Raw genomic sequence first — 20,357 nt, forward strand, 5'->3', positions numbered from 1 at the left:
AAACTTAAACCAAAACCTGAAGAGAATCAGAAAAATGAACAAGGGAGGTATGTTCTCACTAGTAGGGAAGACAAAAAAGAAGCAGGGGGTACAAATATAAAATATTAGGGAGTAAGAGGTGCGGATCTCTCCTTGGTAGGTATTTTATTCGAAAGGTCTATAATACGACAGAAGGTAAAGCTGAACGTGGAAATTGTGGTAATTTTTTATGATGAAAAAATTACGGTTATTTTATTTTTTAATTTTTCATTTGGTAGATGCAGAAAATGTCCAGTTCCCTGCCTCTGACTCCGTTGTGACTACGACATGATGATTTGTATTAGGATTACAATGGCTAAATGATGCTATAAACAATTTGACCTTTATGTACTTGGACTTCAATAAAGCATTTGAATTTTGCTTATACAACATTGCTGTTGCAATGTTGTTCTTTAAACAGAACACTCTTCTTTTTTTTTTGAATGATATCGACGAGGGAATAAGGGATGTGATGTTAAAATGGGCAGATGGTATGAACGTCCGGGATGTGATTAAATATACGGTAGGCTTAACTATACTTGATTAAACGTTAGGCTTAACTATACTTCAGAATGATTTTAATAGATTTCATGGTTGCTTGGAGAAATGGAAGTTCTGTTTTCATACTTGCAAATGTAAGGTCCTAAATTTGGAAAATAAGAAATCATGATGATGCGTACCAGGGGAGAGGGGTTGAATGGGGATAGAAAATTGGGCGTTGTTGCGTGATTGCCGAAAAATGGGTGACGGGGAAGAGTGACACTTTCTTATCAATTATTTTAAATTATTTATCATATCTTTTGCTTCTAGTAGGAGATTGTGTTATAATTCCATTATAAAATAAACGAGAAACTACAAAAATGTTACAAGTTTGGAAAGTAGGCTAGGAGGATAATATTCAAGGTGTTTGGAAAATTTACACTTTAGGTATATGGAAATTAACATTTGGTTTGTATTTTATTTACTGCTGAAATAAAGTGACTTCCTTAGTGGTTGAAGTTTGCGCAATTTTAAAGGAAAAGCTGGAATAGAATTTTTCGGCTGGGAAAGAGCATTTTTTTTTTTTTTTTTTGAGGGAGCTTTTATTGCTTTGAAGGAGCTTGCTTTTATTGACGCGAGGAATATTATGACATATTTTCATTCTGTAGCTGAGTTAGTTAGTCTCAGGCGAAGATAGCATGCCCCCCTGTTCCTCGGGAGCTCTGGTTTTTCTTCAGCAAAATAAGTAAACTGGCCAAATAACGCATGTAATTTACAGATAGAACACACGGGTAGATGAGGTAATTCTCGTGTGGCTCTAATATGATGTTTATTTATTTATTAATTTTTTGCTTCCATTGCTTCGATTAACGTCGATTACTGCAGGAATTCCAAAAGTCCTCTTCATTCGACGTTGTGTTATTCGATCTCAGGCGGAAACTGTGTTTTTCTCTGTGAGTTATTCCGGGTTTATTAACCCGTATAAATCACGAAAACCGGCCCGTGAACTACACTTCTACAGATATAATGCCTTATGAGGGAACGCTTTTGGACCATTAAAGCCATTTTTCCCCTTGCACATTTTCGGGGCTTTATTAATACCGGATTATATCATATTTAGGGGAGTTGCACACTCAGCCGTGCTAAAGATTAAAAAATACTCCTTTTTGCATCAAAGCGATTAAGGTTATGAAGCAGTAGTGTGTAATTATTACTTTAAATTGTATGTAAACTGAAATTTTTGGGGTGGGAGAAGTTTAACTCTCCCCATCCCCGTCACCGAAAACTTGAATGATTGGTCCTCGTTAAGTGGCTTTTGTTTACTTTCACATGTATCCTTTTATTCCTTTCCCCTTCTGTTCATCAATTATTACATGAGCACTGTCCTCGTTTGTTATATTGGAATCATGTTACTGTATTTACTTTGTAATACTGTATAACTAATATATAGTTTATGAAACATAATAGAAGTTATTTTGGTTTAGTCAGTTTTTTTCAGTTTAATCTTATTTTTATTCATCATTAATGAATACTTATCATTAATGAATTTACATCGATTTAACGATGTAAATTCATTGTTACATTATTCAAATATTCTCAAGTCACAGTGTCCCGTATTTGACCTGTGCGCATGCTCCTCTGTTTATGGTTCATTTGGCTGCCCTTTTTAAAGTGTGTCAGTTCTGCAATTTGGTGGCAAAGGCGAGCAGTGTTTATCAGTGCATCGAATTGTGGTGTTAGTGGTAAAAATAGGCGGTTAATCAGGAAACATATCGGAGCTAAATGTTGATAATGCAAGTGTATAAAGATTGGGAGGAGATAGTCTCTGGGGCTGGCCATTATCCACTGAAGATAGAGAATATGTTGATTTTCAGTATAAGATCTAATGAATGAGAGGATTGTGTACAGTATGGAGGACGTTTCCAGTTTGTTCTTTACTAGTGGATGTATTCGTTTGGTGTTTCAGAATCAAGAGATAGTCCTTGGCGTTGATGATGGTGCTTTCGGCAGATTGTTCACACGTCTTCGGCCATTCATCGAAATATTCTGTCAGGCAAGTTTTTTTTTTTTTTTAAATTTAAGTAAATTCAATGTTCGCATTTGGTTGTGAACTTTCCTCTTTAGGTGTAGTTTTCTCATAGTTCGAATTACTTCTTTGACCATTCGTAAAATCTGAGGTACATTTTCCTATTTCATTCTTTGCCTCGCATTAAATCGGTGATGTGCTGGTCACATTCCATGGTTTCGTCTTTTATTTGAATAACTTTTAGCGTAGTGAAAGTGGCTTCATTTCCACGCGTTTTCCCGTTATTTCTACCTTGTATTGGAGGCAATCATGTACCTTATCTTATTCAGCCTTTGCTGTGGGAATGCTTTTACGAGTTCGCATATGTAATTGTAGTTTTCTTAATTAAAATTGGCTTGGTTTCGTATATTTTATCGGATAATAGAACTTCATAAACAGCACATGTTTGTTAGGTTAAATTTTCAACTGTTGTCACTGAATGTTTAAAATTTGTTAAGGCGTCGTTTGGCTTATAGTAGGTTTTCTGGTGTTAAGGCTTTATTTATTGCCGAATTTTTGGTTTTGAGGCAAAGAGTTGTTGGCTAACATTCTCCCTCGCCTCCAGTTAATTAGGTTGGTTATAGTCTTGTAAATAAAAGGGTGTTCTTATGGGAGTTCTTTTTCTTTATTGATTAACATTCAATACTGTTAGAATGTGGTAAGTGATCAAATGTGTTTGTTATTTCTATGAAATGTTTTTCCTGCCTTTTTTATCTCTCACTTCAGTCCTTTAGAAGATTTCCCGTTTAGTCAAACAAGACTGTACACTGAAATACACTCAGAGTAAACTTTCTCTGTACTTATATATTTTTTTTAACTTAGGGGAAGAATCGTTCTTTAAACTAACCTTTTGCTATGCAAAACTCTTTGCAGGGTTAAGCGTGTTAACAAACACTGGAATTGGGATGTCCTTTAATTTTGCTGTATAATTTCATTTCTGAAGTTGCCTTTTTTGACATTATTTTTATTTTTTCAGAATTGTCTAAAATGTAAATCGAGCTTCTGACTCGGCAATATTTTAGGATTAAATTCTCCGATTTGGAAAGGAGCATAATACATCTGTCAAGAAGAAACGAGAAATCTAGCGAATAGTCAGTTTCTAACTGCTGTGCTGTTTCGGACTACGGGGAAACACTAATAATTGTTACTTTATTAGTACTACTACCTCATAGTTTAGTCTAGAATAAATCAGAAAATTATAGTTAAAGTGTATTATGTTCTGTACTAGTTTACTTGAATTGCATTGTTTCCATAACCTGAGACAAGAAGGATGTGTATGCAGTGATGATAATGAGTGAATCAGATTAAGCAAATCGGGTTCGGTTCGCGTATCAGTGAAGGAATATTCAGTGATATAAAGCTAAATTGCCGCCATTATCAATCCACTGCAGGATGGAAGCCTCCTCAACGATTCATGTTGAGTAATCAGCTTTAGAATTCTCATAATTACTGTCCACTGTTTCATAAACAAAGTATATATTTTTTTTAATGCGCGCAGAAATACAGGAAGTCCCCGGCTTACGAAAGGGTTGCGTTCCGCGGGACTCTATGTAAGTAGGAGAATTTCCCCCATGCTTGTGCAGCACTCGCAACTGTGCTCGCTGAATTGATTGGATCAAAAAAATGTTCGACGAACATGTGAATAGAATTATTTATTCAATTTTTATCTCATGCAGGGGAAAAATTACAAAAGCTTGAAATTTATAAAAAAGACGAGACATGCATAACGTCAGTAAGTTTTACCTCTCGAGCATCGTTGCCAGAATCGACGTCTTCAGCTCATAAGTACGCCGCTGTGGAAGTTAAGGGCTGTGGAGATTTAAAAGGGGTCGGCCGCTCAACCTTACGAAAGACCATATTAATGGATGACTAAACGGTGGCTTTTCTTTTCATCGTAGATTTCTTTGTAGCAAGCAAGCATATCATTCACCCCTCTCAACTTTTAAGAATCGTTCGCTGTCAGGATCTATCTTTTCAAACCTCGCCATTGCTGATGCAATTTCACGAAATGGCATTGTCATCTCTGTGGCGATGAAGAATCTCGGCTGCTCATTTGGTTCATCTTGAGCTTCGTCAGCATTTTCTTTCACTATTGCTGCCTGCAAGTCAATGTTATTCGTTAGATAATGCCTTCTCTTCTTCCTCTATTAACTCCTCCACGTATTTGGCATCAACCTCTAACTGAAGTAGCTCTGTAACCTTTACAATCTTATCTGTAACCTCTTAATATGATTCGTCTTTTTCAAATCCTTCGCAGCCTTTTACGTGCCGTAGGCATATTTTGTTCCATACGCCATTTAAACAACTTTTAGTAATTTCCGCCCAGGCCTTATTAATGTTTAAGGTGGCGTGGTAAATATTGTAAGATTTCCAAAGGTCTCAACGTAAAATTTTTCTCGCCGTCTACTGCACACAATGCCTGAGCAAATAGTATGCTTTTAAATTCGAAATAACACCCTGATCTATAGATTTCCATTCTATTCGAATTGAAATCACCTAGATGCGTTGGATGTCCAGGAGCATTATTTTATAGAAGCAAAATCTTGAAAGGAACGTCGTTGTCTTTACAATATTTTTCAACCTCTAATGAAGCAACATTTAAACCAATCCTCAGAGATATTGTTATCCATGCTCTGGTTCGATCGGAAGTGCACGGGTAAGGTGGCTTTATTGATGCCCTTAAATGCACGAGGATTTCCAGAATGGTATAGAAGCAGTGGTTTTAATCTAATCTCCCGCTGCATTAGCCCCAAGGAAGAGCGTGGTCCTTACCTTTTTTGATGCCTTGAAACTTGGCATTGTATTTTCTTTGGCAATGTATGTTCGATCTGGCAGTTTTTCCAGTACAGAAAAGTCTCGTCAACGTTAAAAATTTGCTGCGATATATAGCCGCCTTCATCAATAAATTTTTCCAACAAATTACAACTTCTCTGCAGAATCGGCACTGGCAACTTTTCCACATACTTTAAAGTTATGGAAACCAGCGCGATGACTGCCACTAACTTGGGCGGGGGTTCGCCGTACTTATCCTTAATATCTTTATAAATACTTGTTGCTTTTGCTGGAATAGTCATTAGACTTAGGGGCACTCGCTTCTGAATCTTATTTTCCTTCCATATTATTAACAGCTGTTCCATCTTCGATATAGCACCTGAATGCTGTTTTGTGATCACTGTTGATCTTAAGTGCGCTGATCCTTTGACATGTTCCTTTATACGCGCACTGCCCATTAAAATAGTATTCACTGTTGTAAAAGCGAGACCTAATTCCAGTGCAATAGATGACAAACTGTCCTGCTTCGTACTTTTTAATCATCATTTTCATTTCTAAATGAATTTTGTTTCGTTTCCTGGCACTACACCGGTTGCAGTTTTTGTTGGTCGCTTTCCTTTCATCATTGTAATACGTAAAAAGGAATGAAGAGAAGTTTCTGAAAATTAGTTTTTTATATGATTGAAGATTTTAATGAGGTGAACACATTTTACCATAATAGCGTAAAAACAGACAATTGCAGTTATCGGGATTATCACAAATGCAATAAGATCGACTTTACTACACGTTTATAATTAGATGCACTAACAGAAAAGCGCAATAAATCGGAAATCGCTTTTGTTTTTTAGTGTGACCTCCAGAAACGGTCTTTGTGAAAAATATCACAATGAGCACAAAATTGATTCTCATAACGGAACATGATAACGATGAAAGTGTAGTGCAATTTCCATTTATAAAAATGACCTTTTAGAGAGCTAAATAGCTTAGTAATATAGCGAAATTTTCAACTGCCAACGAATTACAAAAAAAAAAAAAATCATTTTCATGATACCTCCATTTATTCCTACAGGGTGCAAAATACGTTTCCACGATTTTAAGTTTGCACCGGCCGGCAAAAACTTACGTAGAGTCGATATTACGTAAGTCGGTGAGATCCTGTAATGTAGTGAATACTCGTAGCTTGGTATTTTTTTTTTTTTTTTTTTTTTTGCATGCATGCTAACGTTAGGTTAGCGTTTCATCCTTCGCTAGACCGGAGGATATTGTGGATTTCATTCATATTAAGAAATCTGAGTTAGGTGATTTTGTTTTTCTCTGTTCGTAACCCCACTGGAAAGGGGATTTTTAAAATTTGTTTATACTCCAGGGTGACTAAATAGTCGGGAGGTTACAAGATAGAACTGGCCAATATTAGCAAAATAGGCGAGCGTGTGGGCTCTTTAATGTTTTTTTTTTTTTTTTTTTTACTATTGTAAACGTTTTAGCTGACTATATTAGAATTGACATCATTTCTTACTATAGATGTATAAAATACACTATTTATAGAGGCTTCTATTTCTTTCCTTTTAGTCTTCACTGGGTTACCCCAAATAACAGAAACACTCCTTCATCAGATTAGAAAACTCAAAACTTGTTATGCCAATGTTGCTTAATTTTGATTCTGTAAAATGTTTTATTTACAAGTTGATTTGGACAAGGTTGACTTGAATTGACCATAGTTAGATTAACTTTAGCATCTTTTTGTAGAGGCTGATTCTTGCAAGGTTTGCAATAATTTTCATATTTAGTTCCAATTTAGGATTTGTCGTTACGGGTATTTAGTTTTGCAAGTGACACTACTTTAGACGCGCTCTAGGCAAGTTTTCAAATGGGAATAACTTGCGTTCGTGGATCGGCAGAAAACGCGATGAAAATGCGACTGTTGACATAAGTAATGCAATACAGGCACTATGAACAGCTAACTATCAAATGCCCCAGTTCTCGTGCGATCACCGAAGTTAGGCTCGGTTAGTAATTGGGAGTGGTGACCACTTGGGAATATCCGATGCAATTACTTTCTTTCTCTTAACCTGTGGAAAATATTCTTCCGATTTTCACGTATTGTTTAATTGGTAAGGTAATAGTGTTAATCTGTGCTTTGTCGTTACTTTTATAACCTGTGGTAAATATTGCTCCTATTTTCGCTTATTAGAATCGCCGTTAATAGAATTAAAATTCCATTAGTAACGGAATACATGATCACGACTTACGATTGAATAATTATTATATTTCAAATTTAATGTAAACGTAGATTTTTACAAATCTAAAGTACATTAGTATTTGAGATTTGTTAAAATAATGCACATTGTAACTGTCTTATGCTTTTACTAAATTAAATGCCCGGCTGTTACTACATATCGTGTAGTGAACGGTATTTTGATACGGAGTGTCCATTGTAAAGTGAGTTGATCGTTTAGTGAACGCATCGTAAAGCGCGCGGGTCATTGTAGTGAGTTGTATAGCGCACGTGCAATGCGTCTGTGTATTGACAAGAAAGTGCGACTCGAAATGATTCATCTCCCCACCGTGGTATCAGGCACGCGCGACGCATCACGGAATTAGTACCCTTACTGATTGCGTAATGCTATTTCTTTCGTCATTCTTCTCTGTATTTAATAAGAAATTTTCTACGGAAAAAAAAATTAATTCAACATGCTGAAGAATAATAAGCATTGTGATGTACTATATAATACTGGTGTAGATACACCATAGTTTAAATGACATCGTTTTAATTGTATGTCATTGTGGGTGCCTTCACAACGAGATAGCTGGTATTGTATTATTTCAAATAAATAATGCTTCTGTAGTGGACTACTGTCATTTATTTTCAGTGGATACCACCACCCAGACGATTGTTTCGAAGCTTTTTGGCTTCATCAGAGAGTGGGCAGATACCCTGGTAATGCAACATGCCATCAGTTGCCAACTTATTTCTACAATATGAGATGGCAAATGGTGTTTAAATAATAATGTATTAGAAGATGAAATACACAAGGCATAATACCACCTATCTCGTTGGGAAGGTACCCATAATATGAGATACTATTAAAACGATGCCTTTTACACTATATACGTAGTTCAAATTTATGGGTAAACTATGGTGTATCTACACCGGTATTATATAGTTAATTACTTAAACCATAGGCCTTGTGCATTTCATCTTGTAACGTGTATGGAGCACGTATACGTGCAATGCGACCGAAACCACCTCCATTGAGTACAAAGGAGAGATCTAAGCTATTTCGAGAGGGGAAGAAATTACAGCGTGCGATGGAGTTGAACAAAGAAGCCGGAGAATCCATACGATCTTCAGAACGTTGCATATCGCCAGAAAGGTTAGAAGTGAATTTGGAAGGAGTCATGGAATTTGATACTGCAAATGAAAACGATGAAGGGTCGTTGAAGCCCAGTCGTGAGCGAAGGAGCCAAAACCGACTGCCAAAAATACTGCAAGCTGTTCATTACGTAGCGGGCGCAATGAACAGCAACGGGATTTTAAGAAACTCCGAAGTATCCATGCACAGTTTAAATGTACATTCCTGGATAATGATTTCGGTTCAGTGTGTGATCGGCTTTGGTTCAAGAACGATGTGAAGATTGTAGCAGCTCCTTCACGCTCTTCAAACGTTATTTCCAAATGATGTTAGTGAAATGCCGGCCTATAACTAGCTGTCGTGGCTCTCTCAATAAACAAATGATTCCGGCCTGTCGAAGCGCGCGAAATGATTTAAATATTATCCGATGGTAGAGCAGTCGCAGAAACTAGATTTGGTAATGGAATGTCTCATATTTCCGAGGCTCCCATTCATGCAGATTCGTCGCTTGTGGCATTCATCCCTGTTAATACGGGATCCTCGGTCATGTGATAAATGTTCGCCTAAAGAAGTTTCAATTAACTTCCGCTGTGTGTGCTTGGCACAATTATTTTTTGTACTCTTGGAATGATGCAGAGGGTCCTGGTGTAGGGATCAGATGAGAGAAAATGATCGGTTTTGGTGTAGTCTCTGCGAATACAACTAGCTTAATGTACCTGATACTTTGAAGGACGTTCGCGAGAGTACGTTGGTGCGGGATACTGACAATTTAAGTGTCAATAATACGACAAACGCTGCAATTTTAAAATAATCGTAATAGTTATCTAGGTTATGCGAGAGTGCAATGGTCGGCCGTGAATGAGAAAGTTTTAGGCAATATTTATATGTGAAGTGTGTAGTTTATTATTTTTTTTCCCCATTGAGTTTTTACTCAAACAGCAATAATTTTGGCGTACGTTAATCCGTACAAATACTTATTTCTTAGATTAAGTGAAGCTAGTGGTGCTTTTAACTTGTAGTGGAGGTGTCAATTAAAGTACAATATGGATGAATTTAAGTATTCGATTCATATCATCGTCAGCCATTTTCAATCCACTGCAGGATGAAGGCCTTTCCAGTTCCTTCTGTTTTGAGCACTGGCCATCCATTTACTACCCAAAAACTGATGAATTTCATCTATCCGTCTTTGTCTTCCAGGTTTTCTTCTAGCTCCTCTTGGGTACCATTCTGTTGTTTTCTTAGTCTATCTGTCATCATGTCTTCGAGCTATGTGCCCTGCCCAAGACCATTTTAGTTTTGATAAGAATGTCCTTTAGTTGAGTTTGCTGCCTAATCCATAATCCAAACTCTTCTTATGTAACAGTCTGATTCCCAATATAATTCGTTTCATTCTACGCTGTGTAGTTGTCAGTTTCTCTTCCATTCTTTTGGTGAGTGCCCAAGTTTGACTTCCATAAGTCATGGTGGGGAGTTCATTATTTTACGTTTGAGACAAACTGGGATATTGCTCTTCAGTATATGACTATTTCCTGAATGCTATCCATCCAAAAGTTTTATTCTTCTCTTGACTTCCAGCCATTTATCATTATTACAGCTAACTTGTCCCAGATAAGTGACTCCACGTTTTCAATTACTGCTCCTTCAATCATTATTTCCTTTTCTGTGGCATTTGTGTTCAGCATTACTTTTGTTTTAGCCATATTAAGATTTTCGTAATTCTTTGGGATCGTGGCTTAAGACCACAATGTCATCTGCAAATCGTAAATGGTTTAGGTACTTTCCGTTCACATTGATTCCTTTCTGCGACGTCTAATATTCTGGAAGCTTCTTCAAGGGCAGCAGTAAACAGCTTCGGAGATAGTCTCCTTGTCGAATTCGCTACTTTTTTTTTGTCTAGTCTAATAAAGGAGGTAGCACTCATTTTTTTTTTTTTCGAAATCATAATATGCAGTGTCCGAAACATTGCTTTGTACTAACTAACTAACTAACTAACTAACTAACTAACTAACTAACTAACTAACTAACTAACTAACTAACTAACTAACTAACTAACTAACTAACTAACTAACTAACTAACTAACTAACTAACTAACTAACTAACTAACTAACTAACTAACTAACTAACTAACTAACTAACTAACTAACTAACTAACTAACTAACTAACTAACTAACTAACTAACTAACTAACTAACTAACTAACTAACTAACTAACTAACTAACTAACTAACTAACTAACTAACTAACTAACTAACTAACTAACTAACTAACTAACTAACTAACTAACTAACTAACTAACTAACTAACTAACTAACTAACTAACTAACTAACTAACTAACTAACTAACTAACTAACTAACTAACTAACTAACTAACTAACTAACTAACTAACTAACTAACTAACTAACTAACTAACTAACTAACTAACTAACTAACTAACTAACTAACTAACTAACTAACTAACTAACTAACTAACTAACTAACTAACTAACTAACTAACTAACTAACTAACTAACTAACTAACTAACTAACTAACTAACTAACTAACTAACTAACTAACTAACTAACTAACTAACTAACTAACTAACTAACTAACTAACTAACTAACTAACTAACTAACTAACTAACTAACTAACTAACTAACTAACTAACTAACTAACTAACTAACTAACTAACTAACTAACTAACTAACTAACTAACTAACTAACTAACTAACTAACTAACTAACTAACTAACTAACTAACTAACTAACTAACTAACTAACTAACTAACTAACTAACTAACTAACTAACTAACTAACTAACTAACTAACTAACTAACTAACTAACTAACTAACTAACTAACTAACTAACTAACTAACTAACTAACTAACTAACTAACTAACTAACTAACTAACTAACTAACTAACTAACTAACTAACTAACTAACTAACTAACTAACTAACTAACTAACTAACTAACTAACTAACTAACTAACTAACTAACTAACTAACTAACTAACTAACTAACTAACTAACTAACTAACTAACTAACTAACTAACTAACTAACTAACTAACTAACTAACTAACTAACTAACTAACTAACTAACTAACTAACTAACTAACTAACTAACTAACTAACTAACTAACTAACTAACTAACTAACTAACTAACTAACTAACTAACTAACTAACTAACTAACTAACTAACTAACTAACTAACTAACTAACTAACTAACTAACTAACTAACTAACTAACTAACTAACTAACTAACTAACTGTGGTACCTTCTCCGCGATCGCTGTAAGGTACTGCTCTAAGAGGATGTTTTCTTTGGTAGCGAAAATTACCGGGAAGTAATAGCGGTTGCTTCATTTGTAAGAGCGTTGTTCGACCGCGTGCGTACTATTGTTGGTCGCGAGAGGTTTTTGCTGGCGTCAAGCATAATCCATTAGATACGGCATAAGTATTAACAGTTACGGACCTTGAGGTATTCACCTGTTGTCGCAGGGTGTGGCTTCCGGTGTCTTGGTCACTGCTGGCAGTAGCTGTACATTCCGTTGCTGTGGTTGTTTGACCATGGGTGGGGGGTGGAATAAGCCGTTACTGAAATATCCAGCTTTCCATGGCTAAAGTTAAAAATTTAAATTCTAACCTAACTCAAGCTCCACTAAATTTATTACTCGAAAGCTCTTCCGAAGAGGAATCGAAACATAAAACTAACTAGATATTATTCAAAGGTTTTGAATACAATTTGTACAATCTACCCAAGATAAAATAAATACCTCTGTTTTAATCTTTTAGTTATTTTTCCCTAAGTCTAAGGAAACAGGTTTCAAGAGTAAACTTTGGTTAAACTCTTTTGAAATTTCTCGGTTTTATGCAAGCTAATTTTTGCATACCAACTGACTGTCCGAGCTATGGGTTTGTTAAGGGGAACTCTTGTGCCTATTTCAATGTTGTCAACTTCTAATAATAGGTATTCAGCAAAGTTTGCGGAACACTACACAAATTAACATGTCAACTTCATACTAGTAAATATTAGTTCAAATGAAACAGACTTTTGCAATACACTAAAAATGCAACTGACTGACATTAAGAGCCAGTCACGATCGCACCACGACAATTATGCATGTATTGTAGAAACACTTGCTTAACTGTCTTGTGTATCTCAATATGTAATGTTTTCATAACAAAGTAAAACCACCTTTTTCAGCTGCTACAGCTACGTTGCTTCAACCTTGCAACTGTTAAGAGCTCCGTTAGATCTGCCCTCATAGAAAGACATTTTTAACTTACTCCACTGACAATTGGAAAACCCAGCAAAAATTGAGAGCTATCGAATCACATCTTGCTGTGGTACTATTAAAGCAGATGAACTGAAATACCACGTTTTAGGCTGCATCCCTAAGAACCATTTTACACAATATTTAATCTAGGTTATCCCATGATCATAAATGCTCAACAGAAATCTATTTATCGCCATGTCTAGACATCGTCCGCGTAAATATTGGACATTCAAATTAGATATCATCCATACCCTGTTGAGCATCTGACCCCTCATTTCCACGCCAGCCGAACAGAACATCGTTATCTGTTCGGCATTACTCATTGATTCTGTGTAAATAACAAAAGCTATGTTTCATCTGAACACTTAACAACCATTTCAATTTCCTCCTAAACCCACCTGGAAACGATCACGATAGGTCCGTAGCTTGTTCTTTGTCTCCATCTTTCAACCATGTTCATGAGCTCTACAAAAGAATTTGTAGACGTAGGCACTTTGTGACCTGCAGGCCAACAGGTAATGCAGAATAGCTGAGTTGTCTTCGGTTCTGCTTTGACGCCGGACATCAATTCTGTTAGTGATACAACCTACAAAAAACATTACAGTGCGGACTCTATCAATTTTAAAATGAAAACAACTTCCTTCCCATTTATCACCTAACATTGTACTGAAAAGAATATTTTTCCTGCTCCCAAAGGTTAAGGTCAAAAAATCTAACTTGTTGACAATGAGTGCTGTGGCAGCAAAAACTATCATGTATTATATGGTCGCTTTGCCTATTTTACGGCATGCAAACCTCATTTGCTGGGGTCGTGGGCTTACATTTACTCGACCACAATTTGAAAAGCCAGCAAAAGTCATTGCATAATGGCACCAATTGGATCTTTCTTCCGCTATGTGGAAATAGCGATTGTACCCATTGTGCTGAGAAAGATACAGATAAAATAAGGGGCTACTTCAAGTAGCCAATTCGATATTAATGCTATTTTTCAAATTTAATTACTTCTAACTCACCTACCGAAACATGGGCTCATTCAGTAAAATTAACATAGTATAAAAAACTTCATGGGAATCCTGTTGTCTCGAAGTTTTATACTAGACATGTTGGACAGACAACTTGTGTATTTGAAACTAAGGGGATATTCATGTGTTGTTCAAGGTTACCCTTAGCTGCCGTTCTACATCTTTTGTAGAAGCTTACGCCAAAACCGGCCCCATTTGTATGTAGTGTGTTGTTGGCCAGTACCTGGCTCTTAGCAGATGGCAAGTTGGTAGATGACTTTCATCAACCGGTGAAATACCACCATTTTGCTTATTGGAGGCTTGAAGTGGTGAAACCCATGTTTAATCTCTAGAGCAAAGTTTCCGGCGCCTCCCTCCCCCCATACTTCTCCTTCAACCCATGCACGGTACTAAGTACTATAGGTTTTGATACCTTTCGTGTTTGGGGTTTTCATAAAAAAAGTAGTAACACTTGGTCACCACATCCCATCCCTGCCACGTGGAGGCGGCCAGGATCTACTCTTCATCGGTTTCTGTTGTAGTCTACTTGTCCAGCCCATTGCGATGATCAGTCTCTAAGATGTGATGCATGTGCTTATCTGTGGACGGTCTCTTCATCGATTTCTGTTGTAGCCTACTTGCACAGGTTGTGCTGTAGGTGAGGGATCACCATTGCACAGTGTAATTTGCAATTGTTAATAATTGTTTACTATACAATACAATTTCTAATACGTATGGCGGATTTGCCAGATTTTTTTGGCTAGGGACCGCTTTACTCGATAAATAAAATGAATATCGCCTGCTAGGCTAACCCAGGGCAAAAGACCCAAGAAAGCCCAAATAAGGATAAAATGAAAAGGCTAGAGAAGTTTAGGAGCTGGATAGGTAGGAAAGAATAGAAAAGGAGAGGATGAAGCAGAGGAACCCTCCAATAGGTAGAAGAAGTAAAGGAAATAAAGGTGGAGAAGTGGACCGACTTCTTATGCCATGGAGGATTCCCATCCTAGGAGCTAGAATCAACAAGATTTCTAGAGATATGTCAACATTGCTCCAGGCACTTTCTCGGAGAGACAGGAATTTTTTTTTTTACTCCAATCTCTATAAACAGGTTCTGCGTTCTTCATAAGAACACCAAGAATTCACACTATATACAAAAACACCAATGTCCAGCAGAGTATATTTGGTTACAATGAGTATCCAATCATCAACTCTCAACTGCTCTCTTCAAAAGCACGTGACGCAAACGTGCTCAGTGCTATAAATGCTGCTTTAGATCGGATAAGTGCAGGTTTATTTCCCATTGTGAAGGTACCTAAACAAACTGGAGTTCAAGCCTGCAGTCTTGATAATATTGACAATCGAAAATAATATGGTCAAAATACTCTTCCTGTATTCGAGACTAGCTAATATTAGCGGATCTCTAATACACAAGCTGTCTGTCCAACATCTTTAGTAAAAATTAACGTAAAAAATGTAAGCCAACGTCAGGTTTACATAGCACTGCCCAAAATTATGAGATAATTAGTGGAGCTTGTGCATTGAGGCACTTTCTTTATTAAAACCGATAGTGCTTGTTACCGCGTATGATTTGAAAACAAAATACTTTTTGACATTGCACCTGAATTCCTGTAAATTTTAATTTTCTGGAAATTCTTTATTTCTTCCACACGTAGAAGAGAAAAATGGAAAATTTGGTTCTGTGAGTTTGGATGCTGACTTGCTGCAGTGTATTCTGGGTTAACAAAATTTTTCTTAATCAGTTCCTTTGAAATTAGCTGGAACCGACTTCTTGCAATTGCATAATGTAGGGCACTGTCTTTGTAAACCTTCAGTATCCCCAGTAAATAGGCATCGGGGTCAGCTCTGATTTTCAAAAGAGCCATGTAAAAGCAAGAAATGAGTGTTGAGAGAACAATTTTTCTATCTCCAAACTGTTTTCACTTAAATATTCACTGTTTTCGAAAACACGTATTTAAGCATCTACATAACATTCTGGTTGACACGCACAGCAGACCGAACGCTGCGATTAGTTGTCACTTCATGGTTTCAGCGTCTTTAGCAGAAGACAAGGAATATACGATCGAAAAAATGATCAGTGACAATATTCGTAGACAATCAGGAATTTTCTTAATATTACTTCTCGTTTATATTGAGAAACACATCTTATTGCTGTTGAATTTCTAGAATTCATGTTGCAACAGAATAAATCTTAGTAAATTTGGAAGAACGAATTTTCTTATTTTTACGTAGTTAGAATACATTTAAATAAACTTTCATTGTATAAAAAGGCGAATAAAGCTATTTCAATTTAAAGGATCTAATAAAACTTCGTCTGAGATATAAAAATCTTTTGGTGACAGTGTCACAAGAAAATTCAAATTAACGTACTTTATTTTGCGAGTGTTAAGGAAAATTAAATCTTTCTCTTTATGCTATGGTTAAAATTGCGAGCACTAAACAGTGCTCGCAATTTAAAATATTAACAAAACAAAATATTCCGAAGAAGGCTTCTCTTTATGTATACAATTAAATTTCATAGCGAAATGGTCTATAGAGACTACTTCATTTAAAAAAGGTTTCAATCTCGCATATAAGGGTCCTGCCTAGCATATTTGACTATGGAGTTAAACAGTTATTACAAAATAAGGTTATTTTGTAACTTATAGTTACTTTGTAACCTTATTTCTTTAGTCACGGTCTTATTATTTTGCTTCTTAAAATCATGCAGTCAACATATGACAGGAGTGCCAACTTTCTCGCCTGTGCGTAACTTCCCACTAAGAACAATCAGCTTTTCAGTTTAAACAAATACTCAGTTACAGGGCAGGGGCACATTCTCCGAACCTGGAGATTTTTGCGTTACTTCTGGGCTTACCAGTCCACACCATTAGTTTCATTAATTGCAAAACTGTTCAATTGCAATCGTATTGCATAATATCATATTTGTAAGTTAAACAAAAGCAGATATCATTGCTCATCAGTCAAGATGATATTCCTCAATCCACCTTTCTGCAAGGGAATCTTTGGATCTTAAATATTCTTTTAGCTTCATGGTGTGCAGATATATCAAGAATGAGAATTTGTAAAATAATGAAGATTTCGACCTACATAGAACTTAATATACTTTTTATACAAAAATTATAGATTATTCTCAGACGTTCCATGGAACTTCTTGTACCACTTAAGTGAATTCGTGTCATGCTGACCTTATGACACCAGCAGCCTTCATACTAAGTAAGCTTCGCATGTGATGGGGCTGATTTGTCATTTTTCAAATTTTTTTCCCCCCTCTCATTTGGATTCAATTTAAAACTGAGGTTTTCTTAAAATGAACTTTATAATCAACAACCAATAGATGATAGTTGTGGTGTGGTGCTTCTTCGCACCTTCAACATTCAATCCCGGGTTCTTTGCTTGGAACGTACTCTGGAGAAAATTAATTATACTACTAATGCCTTTATGGTAGATGCAGAGAAGTTTTCTTGGACTGATGGCGATTTACTGGTGAATAATCACCTCTACAAGGAAAAATTGACCTTTATTAAACAGTTGATCGCCACAATTATTTTACGTTGATTCTTATGAGGTTTCGAAGAGTTCTGCTAAATCGCATCTCGACAAAACTAAATTTCTAGATAATTACTAATTTACTTTCTTCAAAATTACTAGATACAATGGCGGCCATCACTGTAAACAGATTTCACAATGTTCGTCAGCTATGACGAAAGGCAGATTAACAAAACGCATCCGATGTCCGGCAACAATAACAGCTATCGCAAGGTTGCTATACTTCGGTTTCTTTATTTATAGATGTTATGGATTCCATCAATTCATCCAGCAGATCAACTCTAAAATTCATATTAGCAATTACTCATGTGAGTTTCGAGAGAACTTAAGCGTTGGCTAGTGAGACTTATCCATTACGTTGGACAGATTACAGGTAAGTGCAATCCGAATGAGATAATTGGAACAGATGGATTTGTTGGATGTGTCAATCTTTTTAAAAACTTCTGGATATGAGCATATTTCCAAGTAGAACGAAAAACACTGTTTTAAAAGAAACACCAATATCAAAGTAGAAAGGTAACACGGAGGAGAAAGCTCCGGATGCCCGTGGCGTCTTTCTTGAAATCAAGACCGTTTAGAATTCGGTTGGAAATGCTACCAGAGTACAACTCACGATTTACCAAGATCGTCCATACAGGAGTTATAAGAAAAACAGGATGCCATTAGTCTGCTTTGTCCTCAGCTGAAGAAGAAATAGTACTATCAGGTAATAAGACAGAAATATGGACGAAAAGAAGTTGGGGCCCAATGTTTAACAATCAACAAAATACTCAACTGCTGATTGGATAAGAAGCAAGTTTTTTATGGTAATCTTAACCTGCTCAAAATCGAGTTTCGATTGATTATAACTCAAGAAGCCATGCGAAACCGGATGTAGGCAGACTACAAACTGCCAAGAGGTGAACGCATCGGGCTAAATTTATGTGATCACTTCAGTGTCACATTGCGATGAACTTGCCTCACGTTTAAGCAAAAAGCTAATATTCCTTGTCCACTGTCATGTACAGTATTTCTTTATAAAGTATCATCTTTTAGTTATATGCAATATATTAATTAATCATTGTATTACAATACAGTACATAGTTATTTTTAATTGAAATAGAAAAAACCTTAACTTTTTTAAAATTTATTATCATAGCAAGAAACTATTTTTTTTATCTTTATTTCATAAAGAGATGCTATCTTTTAGAGTAACAAAATTTACACATACAGGAAAAACGTGCGCACAAATTTGTAATAACTTATAAATTATGAAAGTTTTTGCCGTTGTAATTTTTAATCGCAACACATCTTTTTATATTTGTTAAAATTATTTAACAAAGCTGAACTACTTCAGAAACATTTTTAAGTTGTGACAATTTTTATATCACAAAATATAAGCTTGGCTGGCGTATTTCGATATATGAAATTTTTATTTTTTTTCAACTGAAATTTTCCGAGATCTTCGAAATACATTTAACTATTATTGATTCGTACAAAGATTTAGTATTCATCATTCTACAAGCGACATACTGACTCATTATTTAGCTCTCTTCTAAGAGCTAGTAATTTTCAGAAGAAAAAAAAAGATTGACGCCTAAATACATGTATTCTTTTAGCGGCAGGGTGCGCAAGTTTCCAGTTCTGCTGATTCTCCTGAAAGACCTAATTCTAGGATTATACTGATCAACCTTGTTATTAGAGCCCATTTTTGGCTTTTCCAAGTTCCTTTCGACGAATAGCACACCAAATTGTTCAAAACGTCAACGGAACATGTGCGCAATTTATGTATTTATTTTGTTCTTCCAATCGCAGAGAACGCGGTTTTTAACAATTTACCTCTTACTACGGTGTAAATTTTTTTTTTTTTTTTAACCATAAAAAATTCAAAATTTACCTTCTTAAGTATCCTAAATATCCAGGATTTGACATTTGGATAATGGTTAAAGGAAACTACTTCAATGGTGAAAACGGTACCAAATTTTCTTTTCTTTTCCTTTTCATTCGGCCAGAAAGTCGGATGATTCTATTTAGGAAAAAAAACAATACCTTGTAAAATACTGAAACACCAGTGTTTACATAAATGCCATTTGACAGCTAATAACAGTGCAATTATTTTTTACGACGTGACATAATCTATCGCTTTACTTCTCCACGTAATCATGGAGAAGTAAATCTAGCATTGCTATTCGGCATTGTGAGAAGTCCTGTATCCATACAGGACTTAACTTTTTCATCACTAAAAATAATACTGATTGTAGTACAATCAGAATAATTTTTAACCACATTATACTTAACTGTTATTTTAAGGAATTCGACGCCTACTGCAAATTCATTGAACGTAATCCTGGGCCAAAACGACATGGATATTCCATTGATTGTGTTGCATGCATTTGGTCTTTTTTTTTTTTTTTTTTTTTTTTTGGATCGGCAGAAACCAGAAAAATAACATCTACATGATAAGATGAACGAATCCTTGATGTCTGGGTTCGTTCACCTCACAAAATACCCTTGGCTCCAAAACGAAGTCAGTTGTAGCAACCTGTCTGCAAGTGGCATTCAGTTTGGCCTCTGTTGAAGAGTCCCATTTTTATAAAATGGGATCTGCAAGCGTGTATTCTGATGTGGCATAATCCTTTCTTTAGAGCCTGTCAGAAAGAAATGATTATATTTGTTAACATCACCATTCAAATGTGCTTCATCACTCATAGAATAGTTGCTTTTCAAGTTCAGGTATTGTTCATAAAACGCTTACGAAAATTGAGTAGTCTGCACTGGCTCATTGAACAACGGCTATTTTGTAAGGATGAAACTTTTGTGCATGAAAAATAGGCCTGACAGTAGGCCTCCTGACCAATT

At 35.8% G+C, this 20,357-nt stretch overlaps 1 protein-coding gene and 1 long non-coding RNA gene across 3 annotated transcripts in view; one reads left to right on the forward strand and one right to left on the reverse strand.

Annotated features, from left to right (window-relative positions):
- LOC150087096 (uncharacterized) overlaps positions 1 to 20,357 on the forward strand; it is a 219,097-nt gene that overhangs the window by 194,262 nt on the left and 4,478 nt on the right. The window lies entirely within an intron of this gene.
- The window catches only part of LOC150087098 (receptor-type tyrosine-protein phosphatase kappa-like), a 453,299-nt gene that overhangs the window by 26,252 nt on the left and 406,690 nt on the right, over positions 1 to 20,357 (reverse strand). Inside the window, exons 13-14 of one of the 2 annotated variants that reach the window (XM_090372951.1) lie at positions 19,396 to 19,524; positions 13,350 to 13,537 (exon numbers count right to left, since the gene is read on the reverse strand). In XM_090372951.1, the coding sequence (XP_090229077.1) occupies positions 13,350 to 13,537; positions 19,396 to 19,524 (317 nt within the window). The remainder of the gene's footprint in view (positions 1 to 13,349; positions 13,538 to 19,395; positions 19,525 to 20,357) is intronic. The other variant, XM_090372952.1, reaches the window with a different exon arrangement.

Source organism: Mastigoproctus giganteus, chromosome 4, assembly GCF_048544385.1.
Source record: "Mastigoproctus giganteus isolate SK-2022 chromosome 4, ASM4854438v1, whole genome shotgun sequence".
Taxonomy (NCBI): Eukaryota; Metazoa; Arthropoda; class Arachnida; order Uropygi; family Thelyphonidae; genus Mastigoproctus; species Mastigoproctus giganteus.